Below are 22464 nucleotides of genomic sequence, written 5' to 3'. Positions count from 1 at the left end.
TGATCTGCCTCCTCACGAATATTCTTACCGCCTCGCTATGCGTAACAACACATTTATCCGTATGTTACATTATTCACACCAGACCAGCAATGCCACTAATTGTTGGGTGTGTGGTCGACTCCCCCCTTTCCAGACACCGAAGGGAGTTCTGCCACTCTTTCCTTATCCATTCTCACATAATGGTTCGTGTGGAGCATGGTCCACGTTAACGTCATCCGCAACAGATATGTCTTTTCTTAACAGTACATGTTTTCCAGACAAGCAAGGTTTCCCCCACAGAACAGGTTTAGATCTAGAAAATGAAGTGTATAATTTAGGTAATTATTCGTCGAATTTCATGGTCCTGAATGTTCAGTCTGATCCTACTCCAGACACACCTGCTATTTCAGTACTACCAGTCAAAGGCGAATTATGTGTCCGTAGTTATGGTTCTGTACACGTAGGACATAGTGAATGTACTACTGTTGTCAAGTATAGTGACAGTGGGAAATCTATTTTCGAAGCTTCACGTCATTCTTATTTTGTTTGTGGTCAAACTGCATATGTTCGTTTGCCCCTCGATTGGGAGGGAACCTGTTACATTGCCTTCCTACTGCCACCTGTTTTTCTAGCCCCACCTGACTACCATAGGAATTCCTTCCTAGTACACACTAGACACAAGAGAAATCTCCCGATTGTCGATTATACTGAAACTGCCGCAGAACAATTCATTGATATAGATAAAGGTGTTTTCCCTTATTTAGGTACAGTTGTAAATAGTAAGCTAATCCGTAGGTTAACAAGAACCCTTGAAGCTGTAGTAGATGAGACTGCCTCTGCTCTAGGTAACTTAACTGAAGAGCAATCCTTTATGAGAATTGTCGTTTTACAGAATCGTCTCGTCCTTGACGTCATACGGGCCGATAGGGGCGGGGCCTGTAGAGTTCTCGGATCTAGTTGCTGCATTTTCATTCCAAATAACGCGCCGTCTGTTTATTCAGCTATAACCAGACTTCATAAAATTGCCCATCTGTTACATCAAGATCCAGGCACCTGGACATGGTCCGGTTGGTTCTGGAATATAATTTCCGCATGGGGATGGAAATTCCTGTCCTTTCTAGGTATTGCAGTAGCGATCATATTTAGCTGCTGCCTCTGTATACAATGTGGCCCTGCGATTTGCGGCATTTGCGCTACCTCTTGTATTCCTAGTCCCAAGCCCCGTTCTAAGTCCCGTTCCAAGATAATTCGAGACGAGCAAATGGTACTGTATGAAATGATAGACGGTATCATGAATATTGATGTTTCCTGATGGAAACGTAGTGACAAGGAGGGAATGTGGAAAAGTAAATTTTGCCATGTTCTGTGTCCCTACGCCTCATCCATCATATGTTATGTGTGCATGACCAATATGCATATGTTATTCCCCATGTCCGATTAATGACGCAATTACAGTTGTGTCCACCTCTAGTATGCCAGTTTCCAGTCCTCGTGAATACTACGAATATCAGGCCTATGTAAAGTTACGTTGCCACGTTTCTCAGTGTGCACGTTATTCCATTATAAAGTCCCCGTTTCCAGGCCTCAACAGGGCCTGGACATCAGATTCAGCTCCTGTCTCCTAAAAGCCTCGCTGAGGAGCGATACAGCCCCCACCTGTATCCTCGACCCTTCACTTACTTCCTGCCTCGCAGTGCCCGGTGCAGCTTGGCTCTGCCTCTGAGTCTGCCAAGAGTATGTTATGATTCCAGCTATCAGTTCAGTCCTCCTTCTCTGCATTCCTAAACTACTGAACTGCATCAATAGTTTCCGTCATTGTCTAGCCTTCTCGTCTCCATGTTAGAGAAATACTGTATTTAATGGTCATTTAGTATTCTTCATCACGCACTACATGTAGAATAATGCATGGTCCAGTCTTAGAATCAAGTTAGCTTTTCCCCTCATGACTTCTAGTTTATATCAACATGTTCCCTAAACATCAGATACTAGATAGGGTTTAGGTACAAGTCGCTCCGACCCTCCAGACTTTAGTCTCTGCTCCTAGCACAGAGTTCATAGCCCCCAGCTTCTCCTAGTGATACGTCATTGCCAGTTTGCGCGCACCACCAGGTTAGAGGTCCCGGCTCCTTAGGTAGCCCCCTCCTATGTTTCCGCCCCATTCATGACATATTCTGTTACGTTTGCACCACATGTCTATGTACACGCCCAGTTACACCTACTTTTACTGTTATCTCTCGCGACTGCTACGCGTCACGCCTTCTGCTCCACCCACTGCTACGCCTACTGCAATGTAATGCTATGTGTTTGCGCTATGTATAAATGCTCTTGTATTGTTATGAAAAGTTAGCGCGCTCATCCCAGACCCAGCCCCGGCAGCTGCCGGGCCACTCTAGCCCTGCCATTCTGTTCCTATGCAGGTTGTCCTGATCCTGTCCTCATGCTGTAATAAACCTGCAGAAACTCCTACTACCTCGAATCTTGACTCTTATTTATTGAGCTATCTGTTATGCTATATGCCTAGTCAAAAATAGGGTATTATTTATTTATTTACCACATAATGACTATTTATATGTGACATGAGATATTCGAAATACTCAGGTTGTATGATTTGACGAGGTGTAGTTAAACATCTTTGATTGATTTTAAACATAAGGTGTGCCTACAAAAAGGCTTAGGGATAGTCTTTATATGCTTATGCTATTCATCAGTGGAAGGGTGGTCTGCTACCCAGCTAGGTATTACTTAGCATGATGCCAGTCAGAAAATAGCTCTGTGATGTTTAGCTATGGCATTGTATGATTTATCAATGTCAAATGAAGCAGCCACTGCACCAGGAAATTTCTGCTATTCCGCTTTAGCAGGCATGACTATAACACCTCTATCAAAACTAACAAGTTTATCAAGCATATTATGAATCAATTTCTGGATGTTAATAACGTTGGCCAAAGGGCTGTGATTTTACAAGAAAGTTTGTGTCACTTTGGCATTCTAGTAGTGCCACCTGGTCTCACACATCCTGGTGGATGGTAGGCAGTGTTGGTTCTCTCTTCCGACAGAGTATGTTGGTTTGAAAATAGCATGACTAGTATTCGCTCCAGTTCTCCACCCAACTTTCCATAAGTGGTAGTACTCTGCCACAGGCGTTAAATTTCTGTTTCTGCCAGTGGCACACTACCACCCTTTCTGTGTTTAGGGTGCAAATGTCTAGGTTACATTGTTGGTTTGTATTTTTCTACAACAAAGCACAGCACAAAAAAACAACAAACTGATAGCAATGTGTAAATATTTACAAAATGACTGCCTGCACCCTGATAGATCAAAAATACCCGATACATATATGGTTCTCATATTTATCAGCTACCTGGATGCTGTGTAAGTAAAGGAGGCAACATGTTTTTCTTTCTTTCTTTTTTTTGTTTAAAACATGTTTATTGGTTTTAAGAACAAAATAACATTACAGTTCAGTTACTTGTCACGTCCCCTCTCCTCCCCTCACCCTAATCAAGGAGAGAGGTGTGAGTCACACCGTGTGCAAATAAATATAAATCCACACATAAAATTGGATCACTTAGACAGCATAATTAGTACTATTGCATCAAATTGCAGCAGGTCAGTATCACAGACATACCTAAGTAGTATTAATCATCTTTCCCCTCCACAGCTTGTTCCTGGTTCAGGCTCTCCCATTTTGCGTTGTTGTAGCCGGACTTTAGCTAAGTCTTATTCCATCCTCCCTCCCTGTTCCACTCCATTATAAACAAACCTGTGGCATACCCCACATTCAGCTTGTACCCACCTCGTAAATTCCCATAACCATTGCTTTTGTGTGGGCAGTTGTTTGGACATCCATCTTAATGCTACACACTTCTTTGCAATGTTGAAGCCTAGTTCCAATGCCTAGTATTCACATCAGTATCGTTGACTGTATTTACATTTTGGTTAGTATACCTAAAGTCTGAATTACTTTAGCCCAAAAGGCATGCACATCCAAGCATGTCCACCACATGTGAAAATAGGTTCTCTATGTTATTCCGCATTTCTGATCTGGGGGAATCTAGTCTGTGAAGCCACTGTGGTGTGACATAATCCCTATGTACGCATTTATAATGCACATATCTCAGTTACCCAATATAGATGTGCAGTCCCCTTCCCCTAACTCCATGCCCATATCAGTGTAGTTATACGAGTAGTCGTGTGTAGTATCATCAATCAGTAAATTCAAGTGATGAATTTGTCCTCACCTCACATGTCTGGAAGGGTCTGGTTTAACACATGTGTTTCCGGTTCTCATTGAAATCCTGCCCAGACCTTGCAAATGAGCCGCCAAACCAGCATTTACCAGGAAGCATCCACCAGTTATCCCCCATTTACCATAGAAATCCGCATCGCCCACCATTCGGCTATCCTCAAACAGGTCTCGCATGTCAAGTAGAGTATCACTCTCACCTCTAAGTCTCAGGAATAATGGCATTATTGGGCTTATGTCAAACACAATGGGATAAATAAAGAGCCCAGAAGACCAACACACTGACCTCCAAACACTTATATAACACACACATGAGGTGCAGTGGCTGTATCTCAAAGACCTTAGGATAGAAGGAATCCCTGGTCGGGGTAAATGAGTTTAATGTTTTATTGTACACAGACCCGTGTAATGATTTGTGGTCTCCTATAGAGGAAGTTCAATCCAAGAATTGGACGAGGTGGGCTCACTCATGTAATGTGACATGTTTCATCATAGGCCACCATGTCCCACCCTGGTAGGATGATGCCACTAGGGCAGACTCAACCTCGGTTTGGACTTTCCCGAGGGATTTCTTAGATATTTTTCTAATCTGGATAACAGTGTTCCAGTTACTAACTTGGGGCTGCAAGGATCATAAAGCCAGAGCCATATCCCTCAATTACCTTACGGTAATCAACTTTTAATCATATCTAAGGTTCCACATGAATGAAAGGATACTAGGTGGTATTCCTTGAGGTATTTTTAGTTAGTAACTGGATCACTGTTGTCCATATTAGAAAAATATCTAAGAACTCTCTTGGGTAGTCCAACCCGAGGTTTAGTCCGCCCTGGTTGTATCATCCTACCACGGTTGGATCAGGTGGCCTATGATGAAGGATATCACATTGCATGAGTGAGCTCACCTCGTCCATTTCTTGCAATGGCCTTCCACAATAGGTGACCCCAAAACATTGCACAGGTCTAAATACAATAAAACATTGAACTCACTTACCCAGACCAGGGATTCCTTCCTTCCTAAGGTCTTTGAGATATAGCCACTGCATCTAATTTTTGTGTCATATATGTATTCGGAGGTCGGTGTGTTGGTCTTCTGGGCCTCTTTATTTCTCCCATTGTGTTTGACATGAACCCAACAATGCCATTTTCCCTTAAACATGGAGGTGGGGTGATACTCTACATGGCATGCAAGATCTGTTTGAGGATAGCCGAATGGGAATCAGCTGATGCATGTAAATGTAGTCATCCCCTTCTCTTTTAGTTCCCTGTCCCTCTTAGCTAGTAGGGTCTTAACCTGTAACAGCATAGCTGTCCATTTCTTGTAAGGAATTAAGGGCAATGCCAGTAGTGTCCATGGTCGTACCAAAGGGGCCAACATTTCTGCTGCTGGATCAGTGCCTCCCTCCTGGAACCACAGCACTGTCTGATGAATTTGTGCTGCACAATAATAGGTCTTGAAATGTGGTGCCTATAACCATCCATTATCCCATTGTATTTTCAGTACCTCAAAACTTTGCCATGTCCTTCCTGGTACCAGTTGAGCAATCAGAGCAATCCATCCAGTTTGTGGAAACAAGATTCTGGTATCCGCATGTGATGCAATACATATAGTACTCGAGGTAGCATGACCATTTTGCTAATTGTGATACAACCTATTAAGGACATCGGGAACCTCAGCCACTTGTGTACACTTCGCTTAAAGAATATCACTAAATTGCCCACATTAGAATCATATGTTTCATTGCAACCTGAGCGCATATATACTACTAGGTACTATAATGGGGTCTTAATGTTTTGTAGGCATTCCTCCCCTGCTACAGACGATTGTATGGGACACAACACTGATTTGTCGGCATTAAGCCACAACTCTGAGTGCACCTCCAGCCATGCTCATGTACTGTGTTGAGCCGGCCATATGGTCATCGGGTTTCTCAACATTAACAGTATATCGTCAGCACATAATGAAATGCTTTCCTGCTTACTACCCACCATTATACCATTGTGTGTGTGTCAGATAGATATACTTTTTAACACGTTTTTGCAACTTGTTTTCAAGATGCCATTTAAAAACATGACTAGTTTAGAAAATTCTGTAAGATTGGTAGGTGTGTCCGTAAATGAACAAATGGATTGCCTTATTTATACTATGTATGCAATGGATCAATGTTCATCAAATTTTGAGTTGGTAATACTTTATTGTGAATCAGGTATTTGTAACTTTAAAACTAAAATCTAAAGACAGTGCCACATTTCACAATAGCTTTTTTGAGTAGGTGCCATTTAGTTCAGTCGCACTCCTGAATTTCCAGTCACACCTACTCTTGGAAGAAAACTTGGTGAATCTGGCCCATATAAATAGCACGTTTTACCAATAAATGATAAATCTACATAATATCACATGCAGGTCAATTTTATTTGAAACAAAAAAATACTCATGTGGTGTTTATGTAGTGTTAATTGTTCCACAGTGGGACCCCTGGAGGAGGCCGACTGGAGGGATGCCCTGATGGCCCCAAGTACCCTAACTACGTCCTCCAAGTTGCGGTTGGTACAGATATACTACCTGCACACATCCTCCTCACCCCTGAGAGGCTTTATCGAGCCCACTTGAGAACCCTTCCAGACTGTCCCAGGTGTGGACAATCCCCGGCCGATATCTTTCACATGGTATGGACATTCCCGGGGCTCGGGTGGTTTTGGAGGGGGTGGAGAGAGAGCTTTCACAGGCCTTGGGCTGGGAGATCCCTCATGGCCTGCTTCCGCTGCTCCTGGGGATCTTTGATGGCCTGGATGGTACTAGATCAGATAAGCGTCTGCTGGGGACGGCGGTGGCCGTGGCTAAGCGGGACATAGCACGTCACTGGCTGCGAGAGTCCGCTCCCACGGTGAAGGGCTGGAGGAGAGGGATGGATTGGTGTGGGGTCCAAATGGAGGCCCTCTTCGAATCCCGGGGTTCGCCAGCACAGTTCTCCAAGATTTGGGGGAAATGGTACAATCTGCTTCCACCGTGAACCCAGAGGTATGCTTTGTCTCTTACCAAGATCATGTCAATGTAATGTCGGACCGAGTTGCTCCAATCCCTTTTATGTATGCTGCTGATTTTTTCCCACTGCACCTATTAAATGTCGGGCTGCTGCCCAATAATTTTCTTTGTTGTTCTCAAAATGCCAATAAAGTTTATTATCAAAAAAAAATGTTCCACATACATTGTTATGTTCTGTTGTACCCAATATATATGAAAGAAAGATAGATATATTTCATCTTAACCACAGCTTCGTTTATAATATACAAGAAAGATGCATTTTCATACAAAATTAAATGCAATGACATTCATTGACATTCATGGGTGGGGGCACTAGAAGCTCATCTGATACAAATACATATATTGGCTTGTTGTATTTCTATGTCACCACACTGTTTCTCTCTGTGACTGTTTGAATGTTTTTGTGGTATGTCTACTGAGTCTTGCCACTTCAAAGTGGGTGTCCTCTCCTCGCACTTATCATATTTGTGCCCTATGCCATACAAATGTCTGCCTCCCAATGCACTTCAAAAGTAACGAGCATTTGGTCAGCATTGTGTTTCTCTGAACATACTGGAATGGACTGAGTCTGTACCCATCCATGGTCTTATAGAACATTATCAACAGACGCCTCACCAAATACCTCAACGACCACCAATTCCTTTAAGCCACTCGGTCAGTATTTAGACCCAACCACAGCAGGGTGATACATATTTCAAAAAATTGCTCAGCGGTTTCCAATCTGGAGGACTCTGAGCCTGGCTAATTAATATTCTACCTCTAATTGACAATAGTAGGGCCAACGTAGCCCAATGCGAAGAATGTCTTTTCTTTCAATATCTTATAAGTGTACTAACAGAAATGATTCTTCAAAGCTGAAGGTAATTTGCTAAATGCACTTCAAATCATGTGACACACTAAAATATTTCCACATATATGTTTTAGTACTAAGAATTCCATTAAAAAATCATGCCATATCACAGCATTTCATTATTACCCTTCTACTATATCAAAATCAAAAAGTAGCTATTGCGAAGCTTACATAGAGATGCCATCTAGGAAATGGATTAAAACCAACACTCATGCTTTTCTGCCACTAGCCTCTTCATCTATATTTCTTTATTCTATCACTTTCAAGGGATAAATGATACGATAATTTAACAAATGGTTCCTGTCTATGCCCATCTCGACTGTTCCTCAGCAGCCATCTTGTGATCAAACGTTCACATTGATTTCACATACTTGTATCTATATTACATGAAAGGGACACACCTTCCACCACAAGGCTTTAGAGACTTACTCTTTTTTATGGATCCAGAGATTTTAATGTATACACTACAGGACCAGGAAAGTATGAGAACACTTATAATGAAGATGCTTAGTTCCTCTTGCATTTGTACCAGCTGCAGTTCTTTAAAATAGTTTGAAGTAACTTTAAGTACTGCAAAATAATTTGTATATACTACACCAGGAATGCCCTAAAAAAAATAGTGTTTTCTTAAAGAGTGTTGTAAAACTACAGAGAGACATTCTTCTATGGCCACATGCAACTTTGTATCACAGTGAAACAAATTTTTATTCTACCCCAGCTCTTCTAAAAGGAAATAGGCTCCAAATAAGTGATATTCAAGAAGAATCAAGGAACATCTATATTCAGCCACATAGTAGCAACATTTCCCTTCCACTGCTGCCTCTATAATTGATGGAGTAGGAAGGAAGAAATCTAGGTCAGTATTTCTTAAACTTTTGACTCCTGCGGACCCCTGCTGAATCATTACTGGAAGCAGAGGAACCTGGTCTAAGCAATTTCTCCACGAAATTACAGAAACAAGTATACAGCAAATGCACAAATTAATATATATTTTATTTATTAAAAAAAAATACAAAAATAAAATGTTACGGGAATGTTTGTGGCTTTTCAAAATGGGGCTTTATTTTTCTAAGACAAAGCAACGTGCTAGACACTAGCATATCGCTTTGTCTTTATTGCACCCAATAAATCCTTTTTTTTGCCAGAGCAAACTAGTGCTTAAAATCAAGCCATACGTCATGCATACTTGCTGTACTTTTGCTGCTCCCATGAATCAAGTTAAGGATACAGACTTATTTTTTAGCCCCCGATTTCAGATACGTTCAAGTTTGCAGAGCTTTTTATAATTTCAATGTTCCTCTTTTTTGTGTATATATTTAATAATTCTTATAATATTTGATTTTATAAATAGTCTTACAGCTCCTGAGTCGGAGCCACCGATCCCCATGGGTCTATGGGCTACAGGTTAGGAGCCATTTTTCTAGGAAGCTTTTGCTCATCCAATCTTATTTGAATTAGACCAAGGAAGGCATGCATTTTTTGTTCAGAAATATTTGGATTGGGCTCGTCTGTAAGAAAATCCTATAAAGTATTTACTTACATTGATTCATTTAATTTCTTTCCATCCATTAGCATTTTCATAGTTCCCCAAACACATGCAGGTGAACTTAACTTTGATTGGTGAATGATCCCTAAATTGCATAGTTTTGCAAAACTTTTTTTTTTAAATCTAAGATTGTGATGTGAAGCCAGGATGATCATGAAGGTATTAATTGCTGTCTCTTCCTCAATCAAAGCCACCTGTCTGTAGCAAGTGCTTAATTAGGAATAGGGAGGTGTTTGCAAGCTGCATAAACAGCTTACATCAGAATATAAGACAGGTGCATGGACATTGTGTAGAAATAGATATTAATGGTATATTTTAGATTTGATAGCACAGTCATACCATTGATGAAGATGGATAGAGTACACATAGTACAGCAGAATGAACCTATGGTTCCACTGAGGAAAGATTATGTTGTGATCACCAGTGACAAGTCACCAGTGATACCAGTGACCAGTCACCAGTGATACCAAAGTTATGTCATTCAAAGGTATATCTGTGAAAACAAAAGCAAAGTCAGGAGAAGTGTGCCAGGAGCATTATGGTTGCACAGCTAACCAGGCCTCTGGGATATCATTTTCTCAGATGTTTTATAATTACCAAAATATGCCTTTAACTAAAGTCTCTAAGGGAGACTTTGTGTGTTTTATTAGATATGTTACTTTCTCATCTAACTAGCCAACCATAATGCTTCTTTAACAAAGTTTTACTAGTGAATATCTTGGGTTTGTTAATGCTACGCTTTGGGCCAAATTGTGATGACCCACATTATCTGGATACCCTACAACAGCATTTGGCAGCCCATTATCTTGCATGCTAGGCAGCACATCACCTTGCCTGGTGGGCAGTGTTTTAATGTCATCTTCGTTAAGGAATGTGAAAGAACATCAAAGTCAAACCACTTAAGTATGGAAAAAGTCAGAAAGAGGTTAAAAGATATGATGGCAGATCTAAGGTTAATAGATATCTGGCGTGAGAGGTTGGGAAAGCAGAGAGGCTATACTTTTTATATAAGAAAATATGGCCACTGTTCTCACATAGATTTTTCTCTCTTAGATAGATTTTTAACTCACTTACTCCAGTCAGTATGCCACATTCTAGCAATAATCTCTGACCATTCAGCTGTCTTGCTGTCTCTGAACCTACAAACATTAAAGACTCCTGGAAGGTGGGTTTTCAGACAAGTGGGTCATTGAGGAGTTAAGAAGGTTGACAAAATATTTTTTAGCTCATAATGTTTGTTTCTGCTAGAGGAACCACGCTTTGGGACTCATAAAAGGCTTATATTAGAGGGTGCGTTATACAAATCTTGCATTTTCGGAATATCAAAAGGCAAAATGATGAGAGACCTGGATGCAAAAAATTGAGCAGAAGATTCAAGAACTACATTCTGATTGAATGCAATCATTCAAACTGAATTCCCCTTGAAGGGATGTACTTGAATCTGAATATAAGATCAGTATAGAGAGAAAATTGCAAGATATGTGGAAGGCCAGTAAGTTGCAGCACTTTGAGTATGGTTAAAACACTGGAGCTCTATTAGCTTGGAAGACGAAGGCAGAGCTCGGCAAGAACTATGTTGAATGAATTATCGAGTCAGATACAGGAGTTCTGAACTCAGCAGAGGAAATAAAAGCAGACAGGCAAGGTAAGTTTAGCTTAGTATACACTGAAGATATAGATCTGGACCCATTGGTGATTGAAGGTTGGCTGAAGGATAAAACCCTTCCACATCTCTCGGAAGAGCAAAATACAGATATTCAGCGAGAGGTTACAGAAGAAGAGCTCAGGGAGCTGGTCAAAGGACTTGAAAATGAGAAAGCACCTAGTCCAGAGAGAATCCCTACTGAATTTTATAAGCAGTTGCTCATTCTTCTGGTTACTTTCTGGAAAGCTTTATTCTTTGCAATCTATTTAGGCAACGATTATATTTCTCCTTCCTGGCATGAAGCTATAGTTGTTATGATTCTTAAGCCAGGCAGAGATGTAACAAGAGCAGATTCTTACAGACCTATATTGCTGCTAAACTGTGTTATAGAATTTTTATAGGAATTTTGGCTTGTAAACTGTCAAATATTCTCCAAATTATAATTAATCCTTATCAGAAGAGATTTATCCCAGGTAGTAAGCAACACAAATTTACTGATCGCCTTATTAGGGTCTTAGGTATGGCTGAGACTTTCAAACTTCCATTGATGATCGCAATGGTTGTTGCTCCAAAAGCATTTGATAGACTATACTGAACCTACCTACGGGCAGTATTGCAGAGCTATGGTTCCAGCAGTAGTATCATCAAGTCTATATAAACTCGATATAAGGCAGCTGTAGCCAGGATCCCAATTAATGGTGAGATTTCTGCATCTTTCAGATATCCAGAGGCAACAGGCATGGGTGTTCACTCTTGCAAACTCTTTTTGACCTATATATTGAGCCTTTCGATCAAATGATCTGTCTCGATAAGTCTATGCTCCCTTTTGAAGCCCCAGGTATATCCATAAAAATAGTGTTATATGCTGATGGCATAATCATAATACTACAACCCCAGAGTATTCTGTCCCCAGACTTGAGCAGCATTCTGAAGAAATTTGGGAAATTGTCTGGCTATGAAATAAAGAGGGAGAAAACAGAGATCTTGATGTGGGCCAGTGAGAACCCGGTATGGATGTTAAAGCAAGGGGGTCTGGCTCCTGCCAATTTTCAAATATAGTCCTATGCTTTTCAGTTTAAAGACTTTTGGCTTCAGGCCAGAAAACCAGACAAATCCTACATGGGATAATTGTATATGGCTATGCTAGACCTAACTGGATCTGAAAAAGTATTGTTTCAGTTTGGGGACCTGAAATATTGCAAACAAGTTAGATTGAAGGTACTCCTTACAGCTCTTAAGGCGTGGGTGTATGTGAAGAAAGCCTTAGGGATACAATATTATGCTGACCTGGTACCCATTTGGGACTCTCCCTGTACTTCCACGTGGCTCACAGGCAATCTTAGCTATACTCTTCAGAATGGAAATTGTTCTACGTGGGGGATCGAAGGGATGGAGCTGCTTCTATCACTTGGCGGGAGTTTTTAGATCTTTCAAATGGAGGAGTCTCAAAATTCAAATACCTGCAGCTATGCTTCGGAGGTGAGCTATTGGGCTTAGAGAGACCTCGTTGGTTGGTTAGGGGATACGTGGCAACTTAACAAAGACGTCTCTCTGTGGTATTGAAGAATCATCGCTGCAGAATATAAGAAAACGGCGGATCTGTTGTGGGAAAAGAAGCTTCTGGGGCTGGCGAAAGAACAACTATAACAAGCATCTCTGAACTTACTATATTCTACAGAAAACTGCACTATTAAAAAATAATCACTTATTTACTCTCCATAGAGCCAACTGAACCCCTATGAAACTGGCCAAATTTACCCAAGAGACTCCAAGATGTAGGAAATGTGGCTGGCCTGGAGCTGATGATAAGCATATTGCCCAGCACTAGCATCTTTTTGGAGCGATGTATGTAAAGTCCTAAAGGAAATCATTGGCCCAAGACAGTGTGTGATTTATTTTATTTGGGTCTGACCCACTATCTCAATGTGATAAGTCGAGCAGGAAGTATGTCATTGATCTTTTTCCTGATATTGCTTGCAAGATGGGAAATTTGTAAGTAGTGGATCACCCTCGGCCCACCATTGATGTAAGATTGGCTTATGTCTGTGTGTTATATTAGTAGATTGGACCAGGAACGCAAGGTAACTTCACTCGAAAAGACATGGAAACCTTTTATGACCTGGCAAACAAATCACAATTGTCCTATGATTACACTTTAGATTTGCTGAAATATGGGTCGACCTCTGAAGTAGCCCAAAATATTCACCAAGTATGTACATCAGGCAGTCTGATTTCGAAGGTATAGGCTCAACTCTTTGAGTGGGGTATAAACTGATAGTCGAATGAGTACAAAAATTAGAAAAATGCTACATGTTGGTACCTGCCTGCCATTTCGAGTGGGGACAGCACATGGCCTTTGTTGAGGTTCTGCACCCACTACCACAACCACAGTAGCCAATGGTCACAAAGCATGACCTCCAGCCATCTCTAATAGTTAAACCTCTACCCCCAGATCTTGCTGTGCATGGCCTCTGAGTGTGAAGGGTTTCTCAGCCATAGCACCAAAGTCTTCAGATATTTCCTGTACCAATTATCCCTGCCCCAAATGAACAATGGACACAGTCTGCAGCTGTGCCAATCTGAAACTGGGTAGAGGATGAAACCTTAGGCCATGAGCTCTGGCCATGCATGGAGGGTTATCAGCATTGATATTTTTCAAGGTGAAGCAATGTTACAAAAAAACACAAACAAAATTGTGTTTGGTTGGCTACATGCTTCCCTTTATGTGAATGGAAAATGGAAAGATATTGCATAGCTTATTTTTCAGAATATTGACATTTTGTCTACAAACATGGAAGATGTCTGTAGTAGGAATTCATTTCCAATTTTTGGTACTCCACATAACACTGAAATTGTGAATAATGCTTTTCTGTTCTGTTTTCTTTTGCGTGTATCTTTGTTCCATTTCACTTTGAGTGTCTAAGAAATGTATTTATTCAAATCATTATTATAAAAATCCCAAAATGATTTCAGCACAGTCATCATGCTCAAAACGAGATGTGCAGTGTAGACTTTCCGGCTCAGCAAATTGTATTCATGCAATCAGACTAAACAGCTGGACATTAATAGGGCTGCGTTTATAACCTGCGCCCCCATGTAGTGTTGGAGCAGTGCTTCTAGGCTTTTATTTACACGTGGTGCATAAACTGGGTACATCTTCCAAACAAATCTAGAATGTGGGTGCCAATACATATACGATAAAGCAGGTTAAGCCACATAAGTTGGATTTGGGGGCTAGCCTTTTGGGACCACATTTTAAGATAACCATGATGTCTCTTAGTAACTTTAGTCCACATGATTAATTTGAGCAGGTGCAAATAGCAGGTGTCACTTTACAATATATCTAAAACACTTTCCTACAACTACTGCTATTTCCAAGATATTTCCAAGCATACAAAAAATTACTGTCTTTCGATGTTTCTCTATTGCTGCTTTTCAATAGTACTTTCCATATGGAGTAGTCCGTGCTCTGACAGGGCCGACTTTAGGGCAATGCGACCGGTGCAGCCGCATTAGGCACTGACCTCAGGAGGGGCACTGTGTTTAGCAATAATGTATGATTAGAGAGATGATGGGCACTTTTGCTTGGTGGTAGTGAGAGAATACGAGGGGGCTGTCATTGGATGTGGAGGTGCCAAAAATGATTATTGCACCAGCCGCCACCAGCCGCCACCAGCACTAAAGCCGGCCCTGGGTGTTCAGCTAGGCGTCGGCTTCCATGAATCCTTTTAATTTTGAGTACGTGTGCCATGAAGTGCGACAAGAGAAAGATCCTTTAGGAAGAGGCAAGGATTTAACCATATACAGTTAAATGCTCTGCTCAAAACATTGACAAGTCATGTATATCTGAAGATCAGTACTGCAAAAATGTTGCGCTAATGAAAAAAGGTGAACTGGGCAATTGTATTTGCCCCATGTTTGCTACAAGAGGAAACAGGGCAAATAGTGTGTGAACCAAGGCAAAACTTGGACCAGGAGGATATGACTCCATTGCGTTGTATTTGTGTAAAAAGAAACGGAGCAAATTATGTTCTCAGCTGTTCAAATGGGAAAGAAGCTACTAAGCTTGAGGTAAAATCACTTTGTTAAATATTTTATGTGAGGCAAACAAAGAACAACATTTTGACTTAATGTGTCCTAAAAAAATGTGTTTTTATTGTTAAAATCTTCAATTCCTTTGTAAAACAAACTAAAATCAAAAACAGTGTGCTAAAGTGAACCACAAACTATTTCATCTTTGTGTGCCTTGGCACATTTTGTGTGATAAGGTGTAGGGCTCAATTCTGTATCCATCAAAATAGTTCAAAATGGATTTGCCAGCTTCTTGTGTTTTTGTAACGTAGAACAAGTTTTGAGACTAGGATCTAAGAATATAAGTGTGTCTACTGTAGGATACTTACTTTACCAACTAATCCTCATTGTCACACTTAAAGGGGCCGATTCCGATCTCGCCCGGAATGGCTCCGAACGCAATTCTGCCAGGAAAAGTACGAGCCGGACGTGTGTTTTCCGACAGACTCGTACAACTGTACGAGCGCGCAAGTACGATGCGGGAAACGTGAAATTGCTGACCGACACGTTTCTGGGTGCGGATCACTCCGTTCGTGTCGGCCGTAAGTGAACCGTGCTGTGCAATAGAGGCAATTTTCAAACGAGCCAGTACGATGCAAGATTGGGACAGCCGGATCAAGACGGCATTTCCGACTGATAAAAGCTCTGGGAAGCGGACTTTGGGGGTCTGCGCCGGGCCCCCCTTCACCCGTAGCCTTATAAGTAGGTCACAGGGGGGGGCCCAAGGGTCCCCCAACACGTGCATGTAAGGTGCGGGTGACACTGACACTTCCCCACTACAGGGGGGTGCCCTTTTGCGCAACATACCTTTTTCGTCAATGGGAGCCTATGTACACATCGTACAACAGGCTCCCATTTACTTCAATGGGGCTCCGAGCGACTTGTGTCCAAAAGCGCATGTTCGCATCAAACTTGGGTGTTCGGAGCTCCAGAGTGCAAGTCGGTCGGAAAGCACTCCAGATCCGACTCGGACGGAGGGCTTTCCCAACAAGATCGGAATCGCCCCCAAAATGTAACAACTAACTGTGCAGTACGACAAAACAGAATTACTCAGCTTAAGTAGATAGGATCGGAACCTTCGTAAAATGTTTAAAAATATGTTCTTACAAGGAAGACCTGCTATTTACAATCAAGCTCTTCACAACAGGCAAACCACATTTTTTATACCAACGTGTGAGCAAACGATATGCGAATTTAGATTTACATATTCGTAGCATGGTAAGCCATAATATACCATTACTTCTAAAAAACAGTTTAATTTTACGAAGGAACAGTCTATTGTTTTTCTATATGAAGCGCTACGAATCCGAAAAGGTAGTTTGTAAAATGTACATTAACCCGCTTAAATGGCTGTTATTGAACCAATTGCTGCCAGCTGCAAGCTCCTAGTCAAACAAGAAAATTCTCGCGGCCTACCTTCCAATGAGCAGGAACTCTCCAGCGACGCCGAGGCGCCTCATCGCCATGAGGATGCCTCTGACAGTCATTCCCTCACAGAAGCAGAGCACCACCCTGGCCTTGGGCAGGCGCTCTCGAAGCTTCTTTAGTAGGCGGTCGAAGCTCTTCTCGCCAGCGTTGCTGTAGATTTTGTCACTGTGTGCTATGCACAAACCCTCCTGGGCTGCAAGCTCCTTGAAGGCCTCCATTCCACTCTCACCATAATTCCCTGAAAACATAATAAGGAAAACACACGTATAAACATGGATGCTCGATTTGTTATCGAAAAAATGCCACACAAAAGCAATTATGTATTAGCAACGCAGTTAATATAAGCTTTTAATCACTGTACCAGTGGAAAATTTGTTTTAACAGATAAACAGAAAAGAGGGAAGTAATTGAAAGGAAGAGGGGAAAGTCTAAAACAAAGTAGTTTGGAGCTTAAAATAGGAAGGCCTTGATGACAGGTGGGCAGCGCGGAGTTCTTGTGTGAAATTTTGATCCTCCCGCTCACACACCTGCCAACTTAAAAATAAAATTCACTGTGTGAAGAGGGGTGGTCCCTTGGAGGGGGCGGGGTCTTGTAAGAACTACCTAAAAGGCACATTTGCACCCTCCCCCACCACACCCCATCTTCCAAAAAACAAGCTTGCCTTAGGATAGTGCGAATGTCTTCGGGTGTTTTCACACCCATTAACATTAAGACAAGCTGGAAATCCACTCTTCCCAGTGGTTTACAGTAGTTTTTCCCTGCCACTGTGTGATATTAGCTTCTCACCAGATGACTGTGTGAAGGGAACTGACATCGTGTGACGCACAGAAGCACCGTGTGAGTAGGCAGGTCTGTGATCATGACTGACCAGGCACCCAGATCTGTTTTTCCCTGGTGCGGGACCATCAGACCTGATATACCGACCACAAATACCGACTGGTAAAATGGCTCCAGGCTTCAACTGCAAAAGCAGAAAGGACTGCAAACTTGACCCCACCCAGGTTTTTTTTTATGGTGAACGGAATGAATGAGCATACAGTGCTTCCACTACCAAAATTATTATTCCCTACCCTCTTCTTCGAACTCAACTCCAAGAAGAAGCGCCCTCACACATTTAGCACCTGCTCAAAGCAGGTGTTAAATGTGTGGATTAAACCCCTCAGAATAGAGAATAACATATAGAATGGTGAGTTGTAATTGAGTGCCCACACAGTTATTCCACATTCTGAGGGGTTAACTCAAAATTGCATTGTACTGATGAGAACCTTACTGCAAGGTAACAGTAATTGCGTGTGCAGAGTTTGCACCCTGCCAGCATCATGCAACTTGTAACTTGGGCCGAAATTGTGAAAGTGTACTTCAATATTGGTTACTCCAGCGAGTAGCTTGAATTGCCTACACTCTTTAGATTACTTACAAAAGATACTTGTTTTCTGCAGAGATGCAACTACATAAATATATTCATACATGATATTTAAATCTATATGCATCGCTTTGGTAAGGAAGATGTACACAACTTGAAACACCAGTGAAATTCTGTACAATATAATTTAATTTCCTTCATAGCTGACTTTGCTTATTCCTCCCATTGAGAAATTTGGTAAGGTCCCCTCCAATATGAGTTGAACGAGTAGAACAATAATAAAGTGGCCAATGAATTTTGGCATAAAATAATATTGGACACACATGAATATTTATTAGCCATTTCAAAGTTTCACAGACTGCACCCCTTTACCACTAAACATATTGCCATTGAAAATGTTGGATTAAACTAATTGCACACGAAAGCCAACACATGCACTAACAAGCATTAACCATAGGTCTAGTGTTGTCTGATAGCCTTTTGGCAATACCTGTTTTATCATGGTCCTTGCAAAAAATTTTTGTTATAGAAGTTGCCAGGTGTTTGACAATTTAAAAAAACTGACTAAAGGTGAAAATTGTTTTTGGTCTCAAAAAGTACGCATTAGCATAGGACTTTGTCGCACTGAAGGGAACTATTTTGTGTGTGGATGTTCTCAATATGAAAGGGTAGCATGCTGTAACTCATAGTGAAGTCAGCCCAAAGCTGAAGTGGGCAGACACCTTTCCCTTGATGCATGCTTGAGTGGGTTGGAGAAAATGTGAATCACATAACCACAGACCAATGGATGAAGAGTGCCTGAAACCCCCTACATTAACTATCTATACACATCATTTTATTAAAAAGTAAAGGTATTTTCTAACCCTGACCTGAAAAAGCCAATCGTCCTACCATTGGTTATCAGTCTCTTGCTTGCGAGTGAAAGAAATTAAAAAAGAAAGAAAGAAAAAAGGCAAAAAAGTGACAAAACTGGAAAGAAGGGAAGAAAGCAAAAAAGAATAAAAGAAAGACAGCAAAAAGGAAAGAAAGCATGAAAGGAAGCAAAAAGAACATAAAAGAAGGAATGCAAGTAAGAATGAAAGAAAGAAAAGATAGCAAGACAGGAAGGAAGAAGGAAGGAAGAAATAAATGAACAAAAGAAAGTACAAAAGAAAAGAATGACAGAAAGAAAGAAACAAAGAAGAAAAAACCTGAATGTAAGAAACAGAAAAAAGGAAGGAAAGGAGGAAAGAAAAAAGAAAAAGGAAAATACGGAAGAAAGAAGGAAATAGGACATAAAGAAGGAAATAAAGCAGAATAAATGCAAGAAAGATGGTAAGAAATCAAGAAAGAATGATAGAGGGAAAGAAACAAAGAACTAAATCAGAAAGAAAGAAAGAATGAAGGAAAGAAAGAATGAAAGAAAGGATAGACGGACAGAAAGATGGAAGGAAAGAAGAAAGAACAAAATAATGAAGGAAAAGAAAAAAAAAGGAAAGAAGGCACAAAAAGTGGAAGAAAGAAGGAAGCAAAGATGAAACGAAAAATGGAAATATGTCAATAAAGATCGAAAGAATGAAAAGAGAAAAGAAAGAAACAAGAAAAGAAAGAAAGAAGAAGCAGAAAAGGAAAGAAGTAATGAAAGAAGAAAATAAAGGAAAGAAAGCAAGAAAGAAAGAAATAAGGGAAGAAAGAAGCAAAGAAGGAAAGAAAAATGGAAAGAAAGAAGGAAGGAAAACTGGAAAGAAAGACAGAAGGAAAGATAGAAAGAATTGGTATGGAAAAAGAGAAGGGAAGCTAGGAAGAAAGATGGCAAGAAAGGAAACGAAGAAAAAAGAAACTGAAAATTAAAAGAAGAACAGAAAGACTGCAAGAAGAATGAAAGGAAAAAAGGAGGAAAGAAGCAAAGAAAGAAAGAAATACAAAACAGCTACAAGTTCTGCAATTCAACATGATAAAGACTGATTTTCTTCTTGGGCAAAGTTTATTAAAAAAAAACATTGGGGAAATTGAGCCCAGAATAAATGTGTTTTGAAGAATTGCCCACTTATGAATTTTCATTTATACTACTGAAGTCTTCAAGATGTGTACTGAATGCATAGAAAAAAGAGAATAGCTTAATAGAGAATAGTTTCGAATGGCACAATCATTTATGCTGTGAAGCAAAAGCAGTCAGATAAACAAAGAACACATCAAAAGGAATTTACAACAGTATTGTCAGGGGACAGGAACAGATAAAGCATTGACTGCGGTCTACGCTCACAATAAAGTAATTATAAAGTAAAAAAACAACACTGGCACTGAAGGGAACTACTGTGTGTGTGGATTAGTTCATTGTAAAAGAGCAATATGTAGCCACTCAAAGTGAAATTAATAAGTGTCTAAAATAGGCTTACAATAAACATACAATTATTTGAGGGTTCGAGGGAAGTTTTAAAGACCTAAGCACAGTTATAACCCCCCAAGCAAGCTATAAAGAACAACAAATAACTGTGGGTCTAATGTTATACTCAGGACATGATATGTATAGCTGGCTATGTGTCTGCTAGTACTGTTTTGAATAGGAGACAGACTGGACAATTATCCACTGTGAAAAATGTCCATCAGTTACTCGTTCTTAGTCGCCCAGTACATCATCTGGTCTACTCCACAGTAGTTTGTCCACCACTCTATCCCCATAGATATGTGTTGGAGATAAGTAGTGTGGGATGGATGTCTGGTAGTTGTTATTCACTTGTAACTGAGAGCAGTGCATAAATAATAAGTGAAAAAGAATATATAAAGTGTAAGATTGGATAGTGCATACAATATTCACTTTATTCTGGGGTCATGCACCTCCAATATTAAAAACAACAATAGTGCAAGAAAGTCAGGTGGTTCAAACAAATACCTTCTGACTGGGTGATCTGGTCGACATGTTTCTGCGGACTATGGTCAATTGCTATACCTGCCGCTTCCTCAGGACCCATAAACTTAATTGCTACTGCTTACGTGAATTAAATAATAAATAACAGGACATTCGTGAACAGAAAAAAGTGTCACCTGTACACTTCCATTTTCCTCCTTTAAAAGTCCGGTTGTAAATAAGCCAGCATATCCACATGAAATGAGAAAATAATAATAATAACACCTTCATTAGTAAGGGCTACAAAAGAGACATTGCTGAAATCATATTAGTACCACATCTTGGTCAAGTGACCTTAGTATGTATTTCATTGTGTACATAATCAATGCCTCACCTTAATTTGTAAGGGGAATTGCCTCACCTCACCTGGCAAACAGCTCAGGAAAATGAAGCACCGCTCTAAAGTGCAGAGAATGTAGAAAGGTCAAAATTAAAAATCTGTGTCAGGTAGAGCCAGTGCAGAGTCACAGCCTGTGGGTTGCTAGCACACCAACAGGGGTTGTTGAATTTACAATACTCAAGTTTCTTAGCATTCTTGAAGGTTGGCAGATTTATTTCAATGTCGTCAGGCATGAAATATGTATACAAAAGTCTACTAGATAGCCAGTTTACATGTTTATAAGGCCATCATAATGCGAGATATAATAGCCTCTAATCCTGATCTATTAACTAAGGAATTAAAGTTATCGCTGAACGGAGCTACCCTAAGAAACTTATCAAGCGCTCAATGAAGAGAGCAGCGAACAATAACAGGGAAGCTCTACTGGAACCACCGGTCCCCAAAGAAAAGAACGAAAGGTTAACATTCGTGAACACTTTTAGCACAAGATCTAATGCAATCCAACGCATAGTCCGAAAGCACTGGAAGATCTTGAACACCGGGAAAGAGTCTCTGACACAACCACTTTTTGCTTTTAAAAGAGCAACTAGTTTAAGAGACAAGCTGATACACACCAGACCCCCACCCAAGGAGATCCATCAAGTGGGCACAATATGGAATATGCCACCAGTGACAGGACATCATCCATGTGGCAATTGTGCCGCGTGTCCGCAGACCAAACACACCACATCAATCGATATAGGGACTAGCCGTCCCTGGGAACTAAAGCGGTTCACAAATTGCAATAGTAGCAATCTGATTTATCTCATTACTTGCCCGTGCTCACTGAGATATGTCGGAATGACTACCCGAAAGATCAGAACGAGGATTTCGGAACATAAAAGCACAATAAGGTGCAAATAACAAGCAACAAGGTTGACGAATCACTACATCCAAGTAGGGCACAAACCTACAGAGTTTGAATGGACTGTACTAGAACAACCTAACATCCCCATGCACATCACAGATATATCCAAACACCTGTTTAAAATAGAGCAAAAATGGGTGTATAAACTCAATTGTGATAAATCG

The 22464-nt window shown here is 40.7% G+C and overlaps 1 protein-coding gene across 1 annotated transcript in view; it reads right to left on the bottom strand.

The window, feature by feature from the left end:
* GRM1 (glutamate metabotropic receptor 1) overlaps nucleotides 1-22464 on the bottom strand; it is a 2398293-nt gene that overhangs the window by 1588987 nt on the left and 786842 nt on the right. The window contains exon 2 of the mRNA XM_078649207.1: nucleotides 16794-17043. Within this exon, the coding sequence (XP_078505333.1) occupies nucleotides 16794-17043 (250 nt within the window). The remainder of the gene's footprint in view (nucleotides 1-16793; nucleotides 17044-22464) is intronic.

This window comes from Lissotriton helveticus, chromosome 6 (assembly GCF_964261635.1).
Source record: "Lissotriton helveticus chromosome 6, aLisHel1.1, whole genome shotgun sequence".
NCBI classification, from domain to species: domain Eukaryota; kingdom Metazoa; phylum Chordata; class Amphibia; order Caudata; family Salamandridae; genus Lissotriton; species Lissotriton helveticus.
This window is presented reverse-complemented; position numbering and strand designations above follow the sequence as displayed.